The following is a 21,866-nucleotide window of genomic DNA, read 5'->3' as shown; positions in this document are numbered from 1 at the left end:
ATACCTAGGAATAAATTTAACCAAAGAGGCAAAGGATCTGTACTCAGAAAACTATAAAATACTCATGAAAGAAATTGAAGAAGACACAAAGAAATGGAAAAACATTCCATGCTCATGGATTGGAAGAACAAACATTGTGAAGATGTCAATGCTACCTAGAGCAATCTACACATTCAATGCAATCCCCATCAAAATACCATCCACTTTTTTTCAAAGAAATGGAACAAATAATCCTAAAATTTCTATGGAAGCAGAAGAGACCCCGAATAGCCAGAGGAATGTTGAAAAAGAAAAGCAAAGCTGGCGGCATCACAATTCCGGACTTCCAGCTCTATTACAAAGCTGTCATCATCAAGACAGTATGGTACTGGCACAAAAACAGACATATAGATCAATGGCACAGAATCGAGAGCCCAGAAATGGACCCTCAACTCTATGGTCAACTCATCTTTGACAAAGCAACAAAGAATGTCCAATGGCAAAAAGACAGTCTCTTCAACAAATGGTGTTGGGAAAATTGGACAGCCACATGCAGAAGAATGAAACTGGACCATTTCCTTACACCACACACAAAAATAGACTCCAAATGGTTGAAAGACCTAAACGTGAGACAGGAGTCCATCAAAATCCTAAAGGAGAACACAGGCAGCAACCTCTTCAACCTCAGCCGCAGCAATTCTTCCTAGAAACATCACCGAAGGCAAGGGAAGCAAGGGCAAAAATGCACTATTGGGATTTCATCAAGATAAAAAGCTTTTGCACAGCAAAAGAAACAGTCCAACAAAACCAAAAGACAACTGACAGAATGGGAGAAGATATTTGCAAATGACATATCAGATAAAGGGCTAGTATCCAAAATCTATAAAGAACTTATCAAACTCAACATCCAAAGAACAAATAATCCAATCAAGAAATGGGCAGAAGACATGAACAGACATTTTTCCAAAGAAGACATCCAAATGGCCAACAGACACATGAGAAAGTGCTCAACATCCCTCGGCATCAGGGAAATCCAAATCAAAACCTCAATGAGATACCACCTCACACCAGTCAGAATGGCTAAAATTAACAAGTCAGGAAATGACAGATGTTGGCGGGGATGCGGAGAAAGGGGAACCCTCCTACACTGTTGGTGGGAATGCAAGCTGGTGCAACCACTCTGGAAAACAGTATGGAGGTTCCTCAAACAGTTGAAAATAGAGCTACCATACGATCCAGCAATTGCACTACTGGGTATTTACCCCAAAGATACAAATGTAGGGACCCGAAGGGGTACGTGCACCCCAATGTTTATAGCAGCAATGTCCACAATAGCCAAACTGTGGAAAGAGCCAAGATGTCCATCGACAGATGAATGAATCAAGAAGAGGTGGTATATATACACAATGGAATATTATGCAGCCATCAAAATGAATGAGATCTTGCCATTTGCAACGACGTGGATGGAACTGGAGGGTGTTATGCTGAGTGAAATAAATCAATCAGAGAAAGACATGTATCATATGACCTCACTGATATGAGGAATTCTTAATCTCAGGAAACAAACTGAGGGTTGCTGGAGTGGTGGGGGGCGGGAGGGATGGGGTGGCTGGGTGATAGACATTGGGTAGGGTATGTGCTATGGTGAGCTCTGTGAATTGTGCAAGACTGTTGAATCACAGATCTGTACTTCTGAAACAAACAATGCAACATATGTTAAGAAAAAAGAAAAAGAAGATAGCAGGAGGGGAAGAATGAAGGGGAGTAAGTCGGAGGGGAGACGAACCATGAGAGACAATGGACTCTGAAAAACAAACTGAGGGTCTAGAGGGGAGGAGGGTGGGGGGATGGGTTAGCCTGGTGATAGGTATTAAAGAGGGCACATTCTGCGTGGAGCACTGGGTGTTATACACAAACAATGAATCATGGAACACTACATTAAGAACTAATGATGTATTGTATGGTGATTAACATAACAATAAAAAAATTAATAAAAAAAGAAATTTTCCTGTTATTTTTCTACTATTGATTTATAGTTTCATTCCAATGTGGTCAAAGAGCACACTCTGTATGATTTTAATTCTTTAAATCTGTTGAGGTCTATGTTACAGCTCAGGATATGGCATTTTGGTACATGTTCCATGGGCACTTAAAAAGAATGTGTATTCTTAGGTGTTAAGTGTAGTGTTCTATAAGTATCAATTAGATCCTGTTCATTGATGGTGTCACTGAGTTCTATATCTTCTGATTTTCTGTTTAGTTGTTTTCATCAATTGGTAAGAGTGGAGTGGTGAATTCTCAACTATAATTGTGTATTTGTCCTTTTTCCTTTTAGTTCTATTAGTTTTTGTTTCATGTATTTTGAAGTTCTCATTTGGTGCATATATATTTAAGATTTCTATGTTTTGGTGAACTAATTCTTTTGTCATTATATAATGTTTCTCTCTAATAACTTTATTTATCTAAAGTCTAACTTATCTGATATTAATGTAGTTACTCCTATTTTCCTTTGACTAATGGTTGCATGATACAGCTTTTTTCATCCTTCTACTTTGAACTTGCCTAATCATTATATTTTAAATGAGTTTTTTGCAATCAGTATATGATTGGGCCATGTTTTTAAATATACCCTGCCAATTTCTGTCTTTTTATTGATGTATTAGACATCTTCTACACTTACTGTAATTATGGGTATGTTAGGGTGTAAGTCTGCCATTTTTTGTTTTATGTTCTTTCTATTTTCTCCCCCCCACCTTTCTATAGGATACATGAACATTTTTTAGAATCCATTTTTATTTATCTGTATTGTTTTGAGGTTGCCTCTTAGAATAGCATTTTCAATTGTTGCTTTAGGTATTACATTATATAAACATAACATAATCTACTTGTTTTGTCATTTCACAAGTTTGAGTACAGTATAGAACGCTTACCTCCCTTTATGTCTGTTTACCTAGTTTCTAATACAGTTGTCAAATATTTACTCTACATACATTTAGAATTACATTAAGCAGTGTTATCATTTTTGTTTCAACAATCAAATATAACTTAGAAAACTCAAGAGGAGAAGGAAAGCCTATTATATTTAGCCATATCTTCGCTTATTGTATTCTTCCTTCCTTCCTGATGTTCCAGGTTTCCTTCTTTTTATCATTTCTGTTCTGTTTAGAAACTTTCTTTAGCCATTCTTTTAGGATAGGTCTGCTGGCAAAAAAAATTCTCTTCGTTTCCCTTCATCTGAGAATGTATCGATTTCCCCTTTATTCCTAAAGATATTTTTGCCGGGTATAGGATTCTGAGTCAGCAGTTCTTTTTATCCAGCTCTTGAAAAGTATGTGTCACTTTCTTCTGGCCTCCATTATTTTTGATGAAAATTTTACTGCCACTCTAATTATTTTCCCATGCAGGCAAGGTATCATATTTCTCTGACTACTTTTACAATTTTTTCTTTGTTCTTAGTTTTCAGAAATTTATTTCAATGTGTCTTGGCATGCACTTCTTTGGGTTTGTCCTATTTGGCATTTGCTCAGCTTTTGAATCTGTAGGTTTATATTTCTCGTAAAATTTGGGAAATTCATACATTATTTCTTTGAGTATTTTTTAGCCTCATCCTTTCTTTTCTCCTCTAGGACTCTGATGACATGAATGTTAGATTTTTTGTTATACTTGCACAGATCCTGGAAACTACTTTCATTTTTTTAAAGTCAATATTCTCTCTGTTGTTCAGATTGGGTAATTTCTATTGGCCTATCTTCCAGTTCACTAATTCTTTCCTCTTTCTCCTCCATTCTGTTGTTGGGCCCATCTACTGAGATTTTTATTTCAGTTAGTATTTTTCAGTTCTAAAAATTTCCATTTGGTTCTTTATATCTGCTATATTTTTGCTGAGACCTCCTATTTTTTTCTAAGACCTATTTTTTCATTTATTTCAAGCATGTCTTAATTGCTGAAGCAGTTTTGTCATGGCTATCTGGGATCCCTGGACCTCCCCATGATCCAGAAAGTTGAAAGTCAATGCTGAGAAAAGCAGGTCCTCCAAACTCCTGCTTTAGACCTAAGGCTTGGGTCCATTCTGGTTTGTTTGCTTGTGGCATACCATTGTTAAAATAGTTTGATCTCATCCTGATTATATGAATGAATGAATGATGTCCAGAAGCTCCAAGCTTATCTAGCACATCTAAGCCAAATCAATAAAATTCCTCTGAATATGCTTTTCTCCATAGTCTGCATTATTGCTTATAACTATTATTGTGATTGAGTCCCCTTTTTTTCATATATCAACTCTGGCCTGAGTATATACAGTGAGGTGTTCTAGTAGTGTCACCATAACTCCAAGCCAGTTCTTCCTTGTTTCATTTCTAACCAAAGTATTATTTCCTGAGATAGGCCTTTTTTGGGATATAGTCTTTGTGCCTCCAAAACTGGCTCACAGGTCACACCATCACAGCCTGCTTCATGGGCCATGTGACTTATTTCACGTTTTGCAGTGAAGTCTGTCTTCCTTCCTATTGGGCTTTGGTTCAAGAGAAGTTATGAAATGACTCCCTAGGATTACATTCTAAACCCATATCCTCCTCAAACACTAGTTATTTGTCATCTCTATCCACAGTCCTTTCCCTAGTCCACAAGGTAGGCTTCTAATTTTTTTAACCTAGGACTGCCATCTATATTCTATAAAATTTTTCTTGACTTGATATTTTTTCTTTGATTTAGTTATTCTGTTATCAATACCCTTTACTCTGTAGACAAACCAATGTGTCCTCTAATCCTTCTTTTATGGTTCTATCCACTCTTAAAAATTATCCATTGGCTTATTGGGAACTCACATCTCTTGGAATTTTCAGCTTTTGCATTTCTCTATGAACAGATGAATAGTTGAGGCTGAGAAGCAGAAGCATTCAAGTTCTGATTATCTATTTGCCAATTACAAGGCTGCCATGATTTTCAGGAAGAGATTGATTACTTCAAATCCTCATTCTCATGAAATTACTTTCAAACACTTTAACTTGGTATTTGAGATTGCTAGTTGCTGACTTTATTTATTTATTTTTTTTAGGCAGCACTCAGCATATTTGGCATGGTTGGTGGACCACTTCTGGGCTTGTTTGCTTTGGGCATTTTGGTTCCCTTTGCCAACTCAATTGTAAGTATAAAGAGTGAGTATGTGTAAAGCTTACTTTCCCAACTATAGTAGCAGCTCTATAATTTTTTCTCATTTGGAAAGATATAGTTCCTTTAATATCTGTCATTAGTGACTTGATGACTTAAATTACTCATATTGACTTTGCTGGGGTATAAAATAAAGTGCTATGCACTGGGACTTTGCATATATGAAACTAAATGGAAACTGCCAAAATAATATATATTATAAGTATTATATAGCTAAATCATAATATTATAATATAATTATATAACTAACTATATAATACAGACTGTATAACATAACTAAAAGATATATATTATGAAACAATATATATTATATTGTACACTATATATAATATATATTACAAATAGTATATAATATAACTAAAGGAGCAACTTTTTTGTGCATTTATCTTTTTGCCCTTCTTGAAAATCACTAGGATTTCTAGAAACATTTTTTTAAATTTAAAATAAATTAATTGAGGGCGCCTGGGTGGCTCAGTCGTTAAGCGTCTGCCTTCGGCTCAGGTCATGATCCCAGGGTCCTGGGATTGAGTCCCACATCGGGCTCCCTGCTCAGCGGGAAGCCTCCTTCTCCCTCTCCCACTCCCCTTGCTTGTGTTCCTGCTCTCACTGTCTCTCTCTGTCAAATAAGTAAATAAAATCTTTAAGAAATAAAATAAAATAAATTAATTGACACATAGTATATTATTAGCTTCAGAGATCACTAAACTCTACCTCTAAAAATCACTAGGATTTAAAGAAAGGAGATCAACATGCTCAGATGTGAAAAGATTTAAGGGAAAAAGAGCTGAGGATACCTGTGAATAGCCAGAGGACAGCAAAGAGAAGCAATAAGATAAGCGTTTCACCACCTTGACCAGAGAGTTTATATTCCTGATATTTAAAGCTGTAGTTCCAATATCATGGTTCTGGCCCCAAAGGGGTGATCATAATTGGGAATAGTATCCAGAATGAGGTAATATCTCTCTTCTACGCAGACATTTCTGTGCTTTGAAGTACTAAATTTTGTTTGGAATAAATTAAATTGAAATTATTTCTCTGAAAGCCAGGAGAAACTCCACTGGGTCAGTCCTGCTGTAAGCTGAAGTTCAGGAAAAACTGATAATGTATATATGGTTTTTCATGCAGACATTGAATAAAAGCAGAACCATGACTTTGCATTTAGAATTCCATTTTCTTCATGAAGTATTAGGGATTGGTAAGGCAGCTACTAATAAGGGCTATTACCATTATTATTAATGATAATTCTTAAGGAAAATAATTCTTAACAGATGGTAGCTACACTTGTGGTAAGCATCGCATAACGTATAGAGATATTGAATCACTGTATTGTGTCCTGAAACTAATGTAACATTGTGTATCAACTGTACTCAAATAAAAATTTTTAAAAAAAAATTATCCTCGGGGGCCTGGGTGGCTCAGTTGATTAAGCATCTGCTTTCGGCTCAGGTCATGATCCCAGGGTCCTGGGATCGAGCCCCATGTTGGGCTCCCTGCTCAGCAAGAAGCCTGCTTCTCCCTCTCCCTCTGCCTCTGCCTGCCGCATCCCTGCTTGTGCTCTCTCTCTCTGTCAAATAAATAAAATATTTAAAATAATAATTATTATTCTCAAAAAAATAATTGTCAATGAAGTATCATATGAAAAGCCAGTTTGGTAGAAATTAATCAAAATGAAAGAATAGTTTGTATCTACCTTGGAATGTTGAAGCTTTGATTAGACTCTTTGCATTATGAAATGCACAGTGGTTTGTTGAGTGTCTGAAATATTAAGAAAGACTGACTTGGTTTTTGACATTTACTACCACCGTGGGTTGCCTTCAGAAAAGCTGTAGCAGACTAGGTCCCACATAACCTTTTCTCAGGAGAAGTATGATATTATTACTCCTGTCATAGGAGGTACCTCTTTTTACAATACCCACATTTTTCATTAGCAGAATATCTACTCTTGCTTTGGAATGGATTTCCTGCCTTCCTCTCTCCCTCCATCTTTCTCTCCCTTCCTCTCCTTCTCTTCCTTTGCTTTTCACCCTCCCTCATTTTCTCCCTCCTTCCCCCCTTCTTCTCATTCATTCATTGAGTATTTATGAGCTAAGCACTGTCCTGGGAATAGAGAACACTGAATATTTCTGCCCTCATGGGCTTTATAATTTTGTGGATTTTTGATCAAGCCATATACAATGCTGAGAATAAGCAAGTCTGGCCTGTCAACAGCTGGCCACACTACTATTCCACCTCATGTTATTGAAAAATATTTAGTGCATGCCTGCTATATGTCCAGCACTGTAGTAAGTGCTGGGGTACCAAAACCAAAAATATCTAATTCTGCTTTCAAGGTTCACAGCTTAATGAAAGAGCTCAGAGTTTTGTCCCCAACACAAATCATCTGATCTTGTCATCAGCCTTCATCTTACAACACACCATTCTTTTTTCCTGCCCTGTGATTTTGCTTATGTTTTTCCCCTTACTTCAAATATTCTCCCCTGTCTTCTCTATGGTGAGCCCAAGGCAAAAGCTGCTTTGTCTGGTCAGTATTCTTAAAATAAGGGGGAAATTTTCACCACAGAAGAAGAGGCCTACCAGCTTGAGGTTTGCTTTTGGCCCACTCGTTTGGAACTAGGGCTTAAATCATTCAAGGTCTGGCAGAACACTTGGACTGCTGGTGAAAAGCAGAAACGGGGAACCCAAGTTTTCCAAAGATTGAGAAACCAGATGTCTTCAGAGGGGACATCTCTTCTTGTCTTTAGAAATACTTGGTGTGGTTGTATGCACCATTGCAGTCATTTGTGAACACTGCTTCCTCTTTCCCCCCTAATTACCCTGAAGCACAATTACAATCATGCATGTTGTTAAGTATGGAAATGAACTCTGTGTCTGCTTTCCCCTTCATAGTCTGTTGTTCATTTGGCATACCATTTGTTCACAGATTAAGCAAAAATAGAGGGGACAGTTGGCCTGGGGTCAACCATGTGATTGTTGTAATTCTTTGGGTGTGAAGAGAGGAGGAGGCTAGAACAGAGTGCTAGCCATGGAAACAGAGTAGAAGGGATGGAATTATGAGACTGACAGAAAGAAAAATGAGCAGGGTGAGATAGGGATATGAAAAGGGAATGGAGTTACCGAGTCCCCAGGGCTCTGGGCTGAGGGACCAGTGGCCCATGCCACCCTTAACAAGAAGCAAGGATCTTGGGAGAGAGAATGCTTTTAGGAGAGAAGATGGTAAATCTGGCTTGGACCATGCTGAGCTTAATCTTCTGATGTTAATTTCTATTTCAAAGAAAACTCTAAGCATTTAAAAGCATTCTTGTTTTACAGGGAGCACTTGTTGGTCTGATGGCTGGATTTGCTGTTTCTTTGTGGGTCGGAATTGGAGCTCAACTTTATCCTCCACTGCCTGAAAGAACTATGCCACTAAGCCTTGAAACCTATGGCTGTAACAGCACATACAATGTGACAAATTGGGTGACAACCACAGAAATGCCATTTTCTACTAGTGCTTTTCCAGTACACAATGTGGGAAGGTATTGAATTAAGCTTTATGATGTCATATTTTAAAGAAATGGATATGACAGGTAGAGAACCCCAGTTGCTTTTTGTCTTGCCTGCAGTGCTGTGATTTTCCCTAATTCTGAAATGGGTAGAGCCCTTGTGGCTTCTGGCTACAGTATTTTGTTTGGAAACAACAAAAATTCCTATATGTTCTTAATTTTGGTAGAAACCTCTGCCTCACAGATCTGGAGAAGACTTGAATAATAACAAAAAAATTCTATTATGGGTAAATGCTACCAAATATCAGCTCTAGTTGAATGAAAAATCATCTTTGTGAACTAAAAATGTTTTAAAATGAAAAGCAAAATTATAAAAGAAACGTTGCTTATATAGGCTTTGAAGTATAGCCTTTAAAGTCTAAAAGCTACAATCATCTAAATATGTTAGATCATTCCTATTTGTTTAGATTTAATAATTCCTGATCTTTAGAGCACTGGCAATGGGTTGCAGCTGTGATCAACTCACTTGCTAGAGTTTTCTGTATGCAGTATATTTTGGGCTCTGGATCCTTATTTCATCTGATTTAATGAAATGATGTAGATCTATGGGTAGGTGAGTGTTCTATAATATAGTGGATATAGGGCAAGACTTTCTTTAGTGGACAATTAAATGTCCAGCCTTAAAGCATAAATTCCTTGGAGATATTCAAGGAATACAAAGATGAGGTTGCTGTCCCCAAATTATTGCCCCCATTTCCAGCTTTCCTAGAAGGAAACCATTAAAGACTCATTCCCTTTGGGTCAAGACATGATGGCTGCCTTTTAAACTGGACGCACTCCTGAGAGAAGGAATGTGACTTATTATTAGTGATTCATGTTCCAAACAAAACTCCACTATGAGAATGCTTGCCAATGGAAGTTCAATGCTGGTAAATGCTGTATGAGTAGAAAGAAAAGGTAGTTCCAGAGCCTGAGGCATATTTGGGGGAGGTTTGACTAGGTGAGGTGCCATGGGGTGAGGGGCAGGGAAATGCCAGAAGCAGTTTGGACAAGCATGAACACACTAATGTTTGTGAGGGGAGGGTAGTTGTTTGAGTCAGAAAGGGAGAAAAAAAATAAAAGGGTACATGGGAGGATGTTCAGGATATACTTCTTGTTTCACAATTTTGCTTAGCATTTGTCCTGATTGTATAATAACTCTTTATTTAAGAGTCTGAAGCAAAATAGTTATTTTGATTCTGAAACAAATAAATTAGCTGAAGTTTAGTATGTGCCTGGTACCATAATAATTTTATATGTTAGCTTATTTGTAAAATAACAGGTAATAAACAAGAACTTCTAAGAATGAACTATATACTCAGCTCTGGGCTGGCCATTTATGTAGTATCCCAAGAAAGTCTTCCCCTCTTATTCACTGTGGTTCCTGCCTTCCGGAAATTTATAGTCTATATGGAGAGAGTTTGCTAATATACACAAAACAATTAATTCAGTAAGCACAGTAAGTATAAAACTAGCACATGGTAAATAGTAATAAATACTTGATAAATATCTGTTAAAAGAATGAATATAAACAAAGTTGGAGTGATTAGCATCAAGACTTTAGAGAGGTAGTACTACTTGAAGGATACAGAGGTTGGCTAGAAGGAGAGGTTCTGGAAAGTCACAAAACGACAAGGGAAGTTGGACAAGAAAATAAACACTTAAACAATACTCTGTGGTAGGTGGTATTCATAGGCAATCAAGAGAGCCAGAGGGATGAGGAGACTAACTCTTCCTGATGGAGCCAAGGAAACCTTAGGGGAGGATTACGTGAGCTGGAATTAATCAGGTGAACAGGGTTGGGCAGAAGGGACAGAAAGAAGTGTATATTGCACAATGGAGAAACAGTATATGCAAAGGCATGAAGGTCTGAAGCCACATGGTATCTTAGGAAATCATACATAGTTCAGTGTCCCTAGAGTACAAAGGAAGTAAACTACACAGCTGAAGATGAAACAAAATACCCTCTGGTTGCCTAGATACCATGTTTCCATTACCTAGATTTAGTTTTTATTCTTTAAGTTCCCAATGCTTGATGGGTATATACTGATAGCTCGTCCTAATTTTATTTTTTTTTTAATTTTTTTTAAAGATTTTATTTATTTATTTGACAGAGAGAGACACAACCAGAGAGGAAACAGAAGCAGGGGGAGAGGGAGAAGCAGGCTTCCCGCAGAGCAGGGAGCCCAATGCGGGACTTGATCCCAGGATCCTGGGATCATGACCTGAGCCGAAGGCAGACGCTTAATGACTGAGCCACCCAGGCGCTCGTCCTAATTTTAATTTGCATTTCCTTTATGATTAATTACATTCAATACTTTTTTATTATATGTTTTTTGGGCCATTTCCATTTGGATTTTTACTTTTGCGACTTGGCTGTTGAAATATTTTTTTTTTAAGATTTTATTTATTTATTCATGAGAGACACACAGAGAGAGGCAGAGGGAGAAGCAGGTTCCCCGTGGAGCAGGAAGCCCGAGGTGGGACTCAATCCCAGCACCCTGGGATCATGACCTGAGCCAAAGGCAGATGCTTAACTGACTGAGCCACCTAGGCACCCGCTATTGAAATCTTTAATCCAGTTTTAAATGGATTCTCAGTTTTTTCTTATTTATTTAGGACTTTTTGATATGGTCTAGATACAAAATATATTTTGAAATATTTTTCTCCTGCTTTGTGGGTTGCCTTTTTCCTCTCTTAATGATACTTTTTGGTGGTCAGAATTTCTTCATTTTAATTAAGTTCAACTCATCAGTCTTTTTTTTTTTCTTTCAAGTTTTTATTTAAATTGCAGTTAGTTAACACATAGTGTAATATTAGTTTCAGGAGTAGAATTTATTGATTCATCACTTACATATAACACCCATTGCTCATCACAAGTGCCCTCCTTAATGCCCATCACCCATTAAACCCATCCCTCCTCCCATCTCCCCTCCAGCAACCCTCAGTTTGTTTTGTATAGTTAAGGGTCTGTTTTATGGTCTGCTTCTCTCTTTTTCCCCCCTATGTTCATCTGTTTTGTTTCTTAAATTCCACATATGAGTGAAATCATATGGTGTTTGTCTTTCTCTGGCTGACTTATTTTGCTTACTCTAGCTCCATCTACATTGTTGCAAATGACAAGATTTCATTCTTTTTTATGGCTGAGTAACATTCGATTGTGTATATGTACCACATCTTCTTTATCCATTCAGCAGTTGATTGACTTTTTAGCTCTTTCCATAATTTGGTTATTTGGTTGATAGTGCTGCTATAAACATCAGGGTGCATGTATCTCTTCAATGCAGTATTTTTGTATTCTTTGGGTAAATACCTGCTAGTGCTATTGCTGGATCATAGTGTAGCTCTATTTTTAACTTTTTGAGGAACCTCCATTCTGTTTTCCAGAGTGGCTACAACGGTTTGCATTCCCACCAACAGTGTAAGAGGGTTCCCCTTTCTCCACATCCTCTCCAACATCTGTCATTTCCTGAGTGGTTAATTTTAGCCATTCTGACAGGTGTGAGGTGATATCTCATTGTAGTTTTGATTTGTATTCCCCTGATGATGGGTGATGTTGAGCATCTTTTTGTGTCTGTTAGCTATTTGTATGTCTTCTTTGGAGAAATGTCTGTTCATGTCATCTGCCCATTTCTTGACTGGATTATTTGGTTTTTGGGTGTTGAGTTTGATAAATTCTGTGTAGATTTTGGATACCAACCTTTTATTAGATATGTCATTTACAAATATCTTCTCCCATTCCAAAGGTTGCCTTTTAGTTTTGTTGATTGTTTCCTTCACTGTGCAGAAGCTTTTTATCTTGATGAAGTCCCAATAGTTCATTTTTGCTTTTGTTTCCCTTGCCGCTGTAGATATGTCTAGTAAGAATTTGCTATGGCCAATGTCAAAGAGGTTGCTCCTGTGTTCTCCCCTAGGATTTTGATGGCTTCCTGTCTCACATTTATGTCTTTCATCCATTTTGAATTTATTTTTGTGTGTGGTATAAGAAAGTGGTCCACTTTCATTCTTTTGTAAGTTGCTATCTGGTTTTCCCAACACAATTTATTGAAGAGACTCTTTTTTCCATTGGATATTCTTTCCTGCTTTGTCAAAATTGATTGACCCTATAGTTGTGGGTCCATTTTTGGGTTTTCTATTCTCTTCCATTGACCTATATGTCTGTTTTTATGCCAGTACCATATTGTCTTAGTCACTACAGCTTTGTAATATAACTTGAAGTCCAGAATTGTGATACCTGCAGCTTTGCTTTTCTTTTTCAAGATTGCTTTGGCTATTTGGGGTCTTTTGTGATTCCATACAAATTTTAGGATTGTTTGTTCTAGCTCTGTAAAAAAATACTGGTGATATTTTGATAGGGATTGCATTAAGTGTATAGGTTACTTTGGGAAGTATAGACATTTTAAGAATATTTGTTCTTGCAATCCATGAGCATGGAATGTTTTTCTATTTCTTTGTGTCATCTTCAAATTCTTTCATAAGTGTTCTATAGTTTTCAGAGTACAGATCTTTTACCTCTTTGGTTAGGTTTATTCCTAGGTATCTTATGTTTTTGGGTGCAATTTAAATGGGATCAATTCCTTGATTTCTCTTTCTGCTGCTTCATTATTGGTGAATAGAAATGCAACAGATTTCTGTACATTGATTTTGTATCCTGTGACTTTACTGAATTTGTGTATTAATACCAGCAGTTTTTTGGTGGAGTCTTTCAGGTTTTCTACATAGAATATTATGTCATTTGAGAATTAAACCAAGGATGTAACAAGAAATAAAGAAGGGCACTAAATCATAATAAAATGGTCTATCTAGCAAGAAGATCTAACAATTGTAAATATTTATGCCCTCAACTCAGGAGCACCCCAATATATAAAACAGCTAATAACAAATTAAAGGAACTCATTGACAATAATACAATAATAGGAGGGGACTTTAACACACCACTTACACCAATGGACAGATCATCTAAGCAGAAAATCAACAAAGAAACAATGGCTTTGAATGACACACTGAACCAGATGGACTTAACAGATACGTTCAGAACATTTCATCCTAAAGCAGCAGAATACACATTCTTTTTGAGTGCACATGGGACATTCTCCAGAGTAGATCACACACTAGGTCACAAATCAGGCCTCAATAAGTACAAAAAGATTGAGATCATGCCATGCATATTTTCTGATCACAATGCTATGAAACTTAAAGTCAACCATAGGAAAAATTTGGGAAGACCACAAATACATAGAGGTTAAAGAACATCCTACTAAAGAATAAATATTCATTCTTTTCCTATATTTTTAGTCCTTTGTGTGTCCCAGTTAAGAAATCTTTGCTTATCCGGAGGTCATAAAGAGATTCCTCTAATTTTTCATTTAAAAGCTTTATTTTTAACTATTTCCATTAATGAAATGTAATCTACTTTGGAATTGATTTCTGTAGGTGCTGTAATCAAGACTCATTTTTTCCCATATGGATATTCAATTAACTAAACACCACTTTTTGAAAAGACATTTCCTTTGCCCCATTGCAAGGCAGTGACAAATTTGATGTAAACCAGATATTATTTTCTCATGTGTCTGTATCTTGATTCTCTATTCTGTTCTATTTTGTCTGTTTTTCCCCCGGTAATACCACATGATCTTAATTTCAATAGCTCACTTCAATGTATTTCCCTTCTTTCTGGGATCTTGGCCCCTCAAGTCTTAATTGTTGTGACTCTCTGGTGTCTTACAAAAAAAAAAGCCTGCCTGGCTCATTCCTCCACTTTTTAAAAAAGATTTTATTTATTTATTTGACAGAGACATAGCGAGAGAGGGAACACAAGCAGAGGGAATGGGAGAGGGAGAAGCAGGCTTCCCACCAAGCAGGGAGCCCAATGCGGGGCTTGATCCCAGGACCCTGGAATCATGACCTGAGTGAAGGCAGCTGCTTAACTGACTGAGCCACCCAGGTGCCCCCCTCCATTTTTTTTACATTTTTCTTAGCCAGATGGGTGTTCTAAATCAAGCTACTCTATTAAAGCTGAAATTGGGATTCTAGAACAATCATTTTGAAACAGATCAGATCATGTCATTCTTCCATTTGAAATACTGCCACAAGTGCCATTGCCCAGAGTAAAATCCAAACTTCATACAAATCTAACAAAAAAAAAAAAAGACGTCTGGCTTCCTCTCATCTTGTATTACTCTTATGTTGCTCATAATGGTTTAGTCAGCTGGTGTTTACCTCTTTCTAGGATGCTTTCCTCAAGAACTTTTTGTTATTCAGATCTCAGTTCAAATGTCACTTCTTCACAAATGCCTTCTCTGACCACACATTAGAGTGTAGTTCCTTCTTTGCACTCTGTTTCATGTTACCTTGTTTTATTTTCCTTATAGCACTTCCACCAGTGGAAATTATTATATTTATTAGTTTAATTATTTATTGTATTTCTCTCTCCATTAGAATGCAAACTTTATGAGGGCAGGAGCCTTACCAACCTTTTTTTATGGTAGACTTTCCAATGACAAGAACAGGGCCTGGGACATAAAGCAGAATTGAATGAATACACATGGACATTTAATATTATAGTGTATGGTCAAGGTTAAGTCAGGCTTTTAATTCTTGATCCAACAAGATCAAGTTGGAACAGTAGATTATGACATTAAAAACATTGTTAAATATTTTGTTTTGACTTTGCCGTGCATGAAGATTTTCGAGACTGCTCTAGTTGCTAGTAGCATTGCGTGAAATCTTACAGTTATGCTTTTGTTTTCTCTTAGGACTCCACTGATGGATAACTGGTATTCTTTATCATATTTATACTTCAGCACTCTTGGAACTTTGGTAACGGTATTCATGGGAATGCTAATCAGTTTACCAACAGGTAACTATCTAAACATTAGTATTGTTGTATTTACCTCTATATTAGTTTTTTTCTGTATCTATTTTATAGCTATTTATGTTATTTTTCTATAGTCCTGTTAACAACTAGTTTAATTACTTGTTCCATTTTCCTCATGGGAAGTTTGAGTGCCTGGACTTGAAAGCAGAAGATTCTATTTGAACCTTTGTTCTGCCATTTACTGGCTGCATAGACTTAAGGAAGTCCATATGGCTACTCTGAGACTTAGCTAACTTATGTGTAAAATGAGAATAGTGACAATTGACTTGCCTATCTCACAGGTTGCTGTAAGATAAAAATAAAGTGCTTGACAAAATCACATGTAGCTACTACAATGCTAGGATTTTACATGTATTATTACAACAATCCTATGTCATGATCTTTTCATTGTCCTATGCTGACTTTTTGTAAACTGTAAAGAAGAATACACACGTAAGGAATGATAATCACAGTCCTTACATTTGAACATAGTGTGAGGCTTTTTTCACATGTCCATAAACTTTAAAAACATTATTTAAAGAAACAGACTGATAATACACATCGTATACACTGCTCTCTGGGATTGCTATAGAGCTGTTATTCTGGGACTTCATTTTGTCTTCATTCTGTGACTTCCCTTGGTGTCCCTCCTATGTTGGATTCCCTGTTGCCTGTATTCCATTATTTATAATTCTTGTTTATCCCCTTAACTGAATGGAGCACATCCTTTAGCATGTTCTTGAGAAAGGGTAGACAAGAGATTTTGAAGATGTGGTGTCTCTGGGAAAAAAATGCCTTTAATTCCCCCTTATACTTGATTGATCATTTGTTTGATTAGAGAATCCTAAAAAAAATACCTTTCTTGTTTCTGAGAGAATGTCTTAATTTTCTCCTAGCTCATTATGTTGTTATTTAGAATGCCAGTGCCATGCTACCTGTTGGCCCTTTGCACGTGACCCATTTCACAATGAGTGCTTTGCCCGAAGACCCTTCAGTTCAAGGACATTTTCCTATATTATTTCTTTTGTAATTTCCTGTGATTTTCTGTTTTCTTTCTCTGGGAACTCTTGTTAGTCAAATGTTTGAGTCTCAGTTATTCTAATTTTTCTCTCTTTTCTCTCCTATTTTCCATCACTGTGTCTTTTAGGTGACTACATGGGATACTTTTCCAATTTCTTTTCCAATAACTCTCAAAGGAGCACTCTGATCCAGTTTTGAGAATAGTCTATAAGGGAAGGAGGGCAGGTAGGAGGCTATTGCAGTAATCCAGGTGAGCAATCATGGTGGCTCGAAGCAGGGCAGTAATGTAGAGTTAGTGAGAAGTGCTGGGCTCCCCGATTTCCTTCATTCCCTCACCCATGTACATCCATAACATCCAGAGCGGGGGAAGGTAGCCCCACTGCCCTCTTCATCAAATGTGCAGTAACTAGTCAGAAATCCCATACTTTGTCCTAGTATGTCTGATGTCTTTGTTTGCTTTATGCTACAAAGCTACAGCACTGTGCCACTTGAAGGAATTCTATCAGTCCTGTTTTGTGGCTCCTGAATAGCACTGCCTTTCAAATTCTGTGATACTTGTATTTATAATTAATAAATTATATTAATATTACCAGTAATATTAATATAATCATATCAACAATTATATTAATTATAATTATAATATAGTACAATGCACAATTATACATTTTATAATGTACATTTTATAATAAAGTTTGTAGCTATTTATTACTTCTCAAACAGTTGTTTTAAACTATTCTGTTTCTTTTCAAAGAGGACTGTGCCTTTCTTCATAAATTAAATTACCAACACAGTAAATCTATTCTTTTGTTTGTTTTGATATATTTTAAGACAGATTTTAAAGTTTTCTTACCAGTAACCCAATTATTCAGATCAGGAATACACCTAAATACATCTCCTTGTACTATTTGACCTTAGATCCTTGATCAACCCATTCCTTTTTCTTTAAGAAAATGGAGTATCAGAGCATTCCCGTTGAGCACTTCCTTTTTTTTCCCTTAAAAGTATTTATTCTGATAACCATATATGACTGCTTCTTTTGTTTTATAAAGTCATGCTTTACCTAGGTGAGCAGGCATCCAGTGATAAAAAACAATTCAACTTCATTAATTTCATAAATGACTTATTTCCACTTCACAGCAGCAATGAGCACCTTGAAAAAATAATCTAGAAACATGAAATCCTTGGGAAATAAATAGGAATACTAGGACTCAGTAAGAATTCCGGCCATACAGACTTGGTTGGCATTTCAGTTTCACCTAACCATGTACTGTATACCGTGAGTGGGTCTGTCTCCTCATTAGTAAAATACGGTAAATAATGCCCTAAGTAGACCATGAGCTATGGGTAGAGTAATTGTTTTACTCATCTCTGTCTCTCTAGCATCTAGTGGAGTCTCTAGTGGATGGTAGGCACTCAACAATGTTGAATGAATTAATTTAAAGTTGATCCCGTCTCCAGAACAGCAGAGATTCCCATAATTAAAAGCCTAATATTTGTACTGAAGTGGTGGTTCCCAAATATTAGAAAGCATGAAGATCACTTTAGAAATTTGTTAAAAATCAGGATTCAGTGGCCCCTTTCCAGAGTTTCTAACTGGGTTGGTCCAGGTTGGAGTCTAAGAATCTGCATTTGAAGTACATCTATTAGATGATTTGTACAAAAGTAGTTTGAGAACCCATAGTTTTAAAAAGCTTTGTCTTTGATCTACAAATAAAATACCAAAACAAAGAAAAATTTTTATAAAGCAGAATGTTAGGGAAGAGGAGTTGAAACACCAATCATTATATTGATTTTTATTTAACTAATTTATTCAATAATTCATAATTTCCTGCATTTCTTCATGCACATCTGCATTCATAGCCATCAAACTAGGGGAAGGCAACTCCTCTGTCTGAAGCAGAGGCAAATGGCTTGATATTTTATTGGTAGATCACAGAGGATGCTTTTAAATCAGTTTCCCTATGAGTATTGGGCTCTTAGGTTAAGTACCACTGAGGTAGGTTCCTTGCATTTAAGAACCATCTCATTCATTTTTAAACAGTAGACTCATTTGTCATAGTGAGGGGCTTGCCGGATCTAAGACTAAAAGGGAAATGAACCAAGTCTTCAGCACTATGTAAAAGATTCTCTTTCTCTGTGTGTTTTATGAGTGCCTAGAGAAGAATGTGCACAAGTTAAATGCTTGTATGATGGGCCATCACTGGGTAGTTACAGATATTGTTTTAACATTGTGAACGACGTAAATGTTTTTCAGGAGGAAGAAAACAAAACTTAGACCGCAGATTCCTATTAACCAAAGAGGACTTTTTATCCAATTTTGACATTTTTAAGAAAGTAAGTTGGCTTTCTTTCTCCTTAAATTAGTAAGACTGTGCTTTTATCACCAGGATAGAATACCAGTTAGTCCTCAGACTCTTTTGAACTCTGATGGACAAGGAAGGTATTTGCCCTATTCTTTGATGGTCTATTTCTGTTGTATATCTTGTCTTCAATAGACTACAAAGCTGATTTAGAGAAAGAAAAGCAGTAACAATTATTTAGAATTGAATAGTTCCTTTTTTTTCTAATCACTATGTTAACATTTTCTTTTAGAAGAAGCATATTGTAAGTTATAATTCTCACCCAGTAGAAGACGGTGGAACTGATAATCCTGCCTTCAACCATATTGAATTGAACTTCCCAGATCAAAGTGGCAAGATGAGTGGGACTCATTTGTGAAACATCTGTGATACTAGATGATCTTAAACAGCGATCCAGTTATATATGTTTTCTAAGATAATTGGATCAGGTTTAGATTTCTTTTGGCGGGGAGGGTTCTATAATGAGTGAAGTTTTGGGGGAAACTTTTGGGGGTAAAATTTTGTTAAAGCAAAGTGCAGACTCTTCACTTACTATACTCATTAATTGATGCTGCTCTGGAGTTAAGAGTTTCAGCATCAGCATTTCCCTCTATTTCTCTTTTATTTTAATGAAGTTGTCATTATGAAAGTTATGACCACATATATGCTGAAGGATTAACATACACATATACACACATACTTGATGGTCAAAAAGAGTATTTTTAAATTTGGCCATTATTAAAATTATTTTCCATGCATTTGATGCTAGCATATAAGTTTTGGGGTCTGCCAAAATCAGAAGTAATACTGAAAAGACCTTTTCTCCTTCCACAACATACTCTATTTTTAGGAAACAATGAGGTGACAGATCTGTGTTGTCTAGATCTTTGCTTCTCATTGATCCATACCAGCCCTATCAGGGAGCTTATTAACCTTGGAACCAATTCTGGTTCAGGAAGGTGGTAATCAAGAAGCATCCTGTTTGGGACAGAACATAGCCCCAGTGATCAAGGTCTTTTTGGTGCTATGTATCTATTCTTGTGCCTTTTTTGCTAATTATCTAGAGCTCCTGGCCATTGGCTGCTTATATTGCCTTACACTCTGGTTCTTATATGCAGTCCTAGTTTCTGACCCATCAACTCAGGTTTTGTTGTACACTTCACTTTGCTTGCCTTCCTAGTTTCCTATCTACTGTGTTACCTTGGGCTTCCATGTCTTGAGATACCCAATGTGAATCATGCTACCCAGATCCTTGTTCACTAAGTCCCAGACTATAAATTGGAAATCCTATGAGCCTGGTACTGACTAAAGTACTTGCAGCATAGGTACTTGTGGATTTGGTGACCCAAGAACATTTACATAATTGAAATGGTTAAGCTATGTGGAATTACATGATTGTGTTGAATGATACTAATTTGAATGTCAACTAATTTGCAGTCAATTGAATTTAAAGTGTGTATGCTTAGAAGTCTTGAATTCTAGTGTATTCACCCATTTAAAGAGCTAAATTACAAAGGCAAACACTACTTTTTTTTTTAATATTCTGAATTACTAACTATATGCTTTGTTCCATATTTTAAAACTTCAAGTAGCAATCTCAATTGCTAAGAGTTTGGTCACAGACTTTTATCAATAACAAATTTTTCTACAGTTCCCACATTAGATACTGTTTAGAAATGTGTTTCTTTTGTTTGTTTGTTTGTTTGCTTTATAATGTTTTAAAATAACATGAAAAACATTTAGGTACATTAAATATATTTTAGAATTAAATACTTTTTTGCTTATTTCCTGGTATTTAGGTAAGTATGCTCTGTACTTTTAAAGGTTGCCAATTGAAAACATGAAGCGATAAAAAAATAGGAAGTAGCATTTGTCTAAAGAAAGAGATTTATATAACATTTAAATTAATGATGTGTTCATATATTTCATTTGTGTATAGATGTTATTTTTTTAATCAATATGTTTGTAAGCATGCATCAAACTGTAAATCTTTCTACATTTTTTAATGAGTAGGAAGATATCATCTTATTTGTTTTATGCAAGTGTGATTTGAACTATTATTTATTTAATAAGTGTAAATGCACATGTGTGTAGAATGCTTCAATTTTATGGTGACTAACATAATAAAATAAATTTAAAAAATCAATTTTGGAAATCAAAGTCCAGTTATATAAATAATTTTTTTCCTTATCTAACTGCAAAGGGATTGTGCAATGTATTCTTTTTTTTTTTAAGATTTTATTTATTTATTTGACAGAGAAAGACACAGCGAGAGAGGGAACACAAGCAGGGGGAGTGGGAGAGGGAGAAGCAGGCTTCCTGCAGAGCGGGGAGCCCGATGCGGGGCTCCATCCCAGGACTCTGGGATCATGACCTGAGTTGAAGGCAAATGCTTAATGACTGAGCCACCCAGGCACCCCTATGCAATGGATTCTTAATGAGAGATATGATACTTCCATTCTTGTCCACTTTATTTAACCAAACATATCTTTGTGACTTTGGGAACTGTTGATATTTTACCTTTATGAACACATAAGAGTGCCAGACCAGATTCTTAAGAAATCAAAGTACTGTTATTAATTATGAAAAATCATTTATCTTTTCTGAATCTTTGGGTGAAACCAAAGAGGTAAAATGTTAATATATCATAATGTAAATGAAATCATCTAATGTTCTTAATTATTTCTGAATTACAACAATCCCAACAGGAGGGAAAAGCCACATAAGTAGTCTATTTTCATTTTGTCATTGACAGATTGTATGACCTTGAATTTATCCTTAATCTACTCTAATGATGGAATTTAACTCTAAACACTTAACTACCTCACAGAAATAATGTGAGTATAAAAGATTAGATAGCACTTTATTAGCTCAAATAGTGCTACTTAAAATTTTAATATGATTGGAAATGAAAATTTGAGACAAAGGTCACTTGCTAGTTTTAAAAAAAGACAAACTGTTAATAATTTGCAATGTAATGATGTG

At 36.1% G+C, this 21,866-nt stretch overlaps 1 protein-coding gene across 1 annotated transcript in view; it reads left to right on the top strand.

Annotated features, from left to right (window-relative positions):
* SLC5A8 (solute carrier family 5 member 8) overlaps nt 1-19,260 on the top strand; it is a 67,144-nt gene extending 47,884 nt beyond the window's left edge. Inside the window, exons 11-15 of the mRNA XM_028121711.1 lie at nt 5,033-5,119; nt 8,455-8,660; nt 15,422-15,525; nt 18,797-18,876; nt 19,135-19,260. Coding sequence (XP_027977512.1) covers nt 5,033-5,119; nt 8,455-8,660; nt 15,422-15,525; nt 18,797-18,876; nt 19,135-19,260 — 603 coding nt within the window. The remainder of the gene's footprint in view (nt 1-5,032; nt 5,120-8,454; nt 8,661-15,421; nt 15,526-18,796; nt 18,877-19,134) is intronic.
* The last annotated feature ends 2,606 nt before the right edge of the window (nt 19,261-21,866 follow it).

This window comes from Eumetopias jubatus, unplaced genomic scaffold (assembly GCF_037043125.1).
Source record: "Eumetopias jubatus isolate StellerSeaLion01/CBP00866 unplaced genomic scaffold, mEumJub1_p1.0 scaffold_8, whole genome shotgun sequence".
Classification (NCBI taxonomy): domain Eukaryota; kingdom Metazoa; phylum Chordata; class Mammalia; order Carnivora; family Otariidae; genus Eumetopias; species Eumetopias jubatus.
The sequence above is the reverse complement of the archived record's forward strand: the minus strand, read 5'-3'. Positions and strand labels throughout refer to the sequence as shown.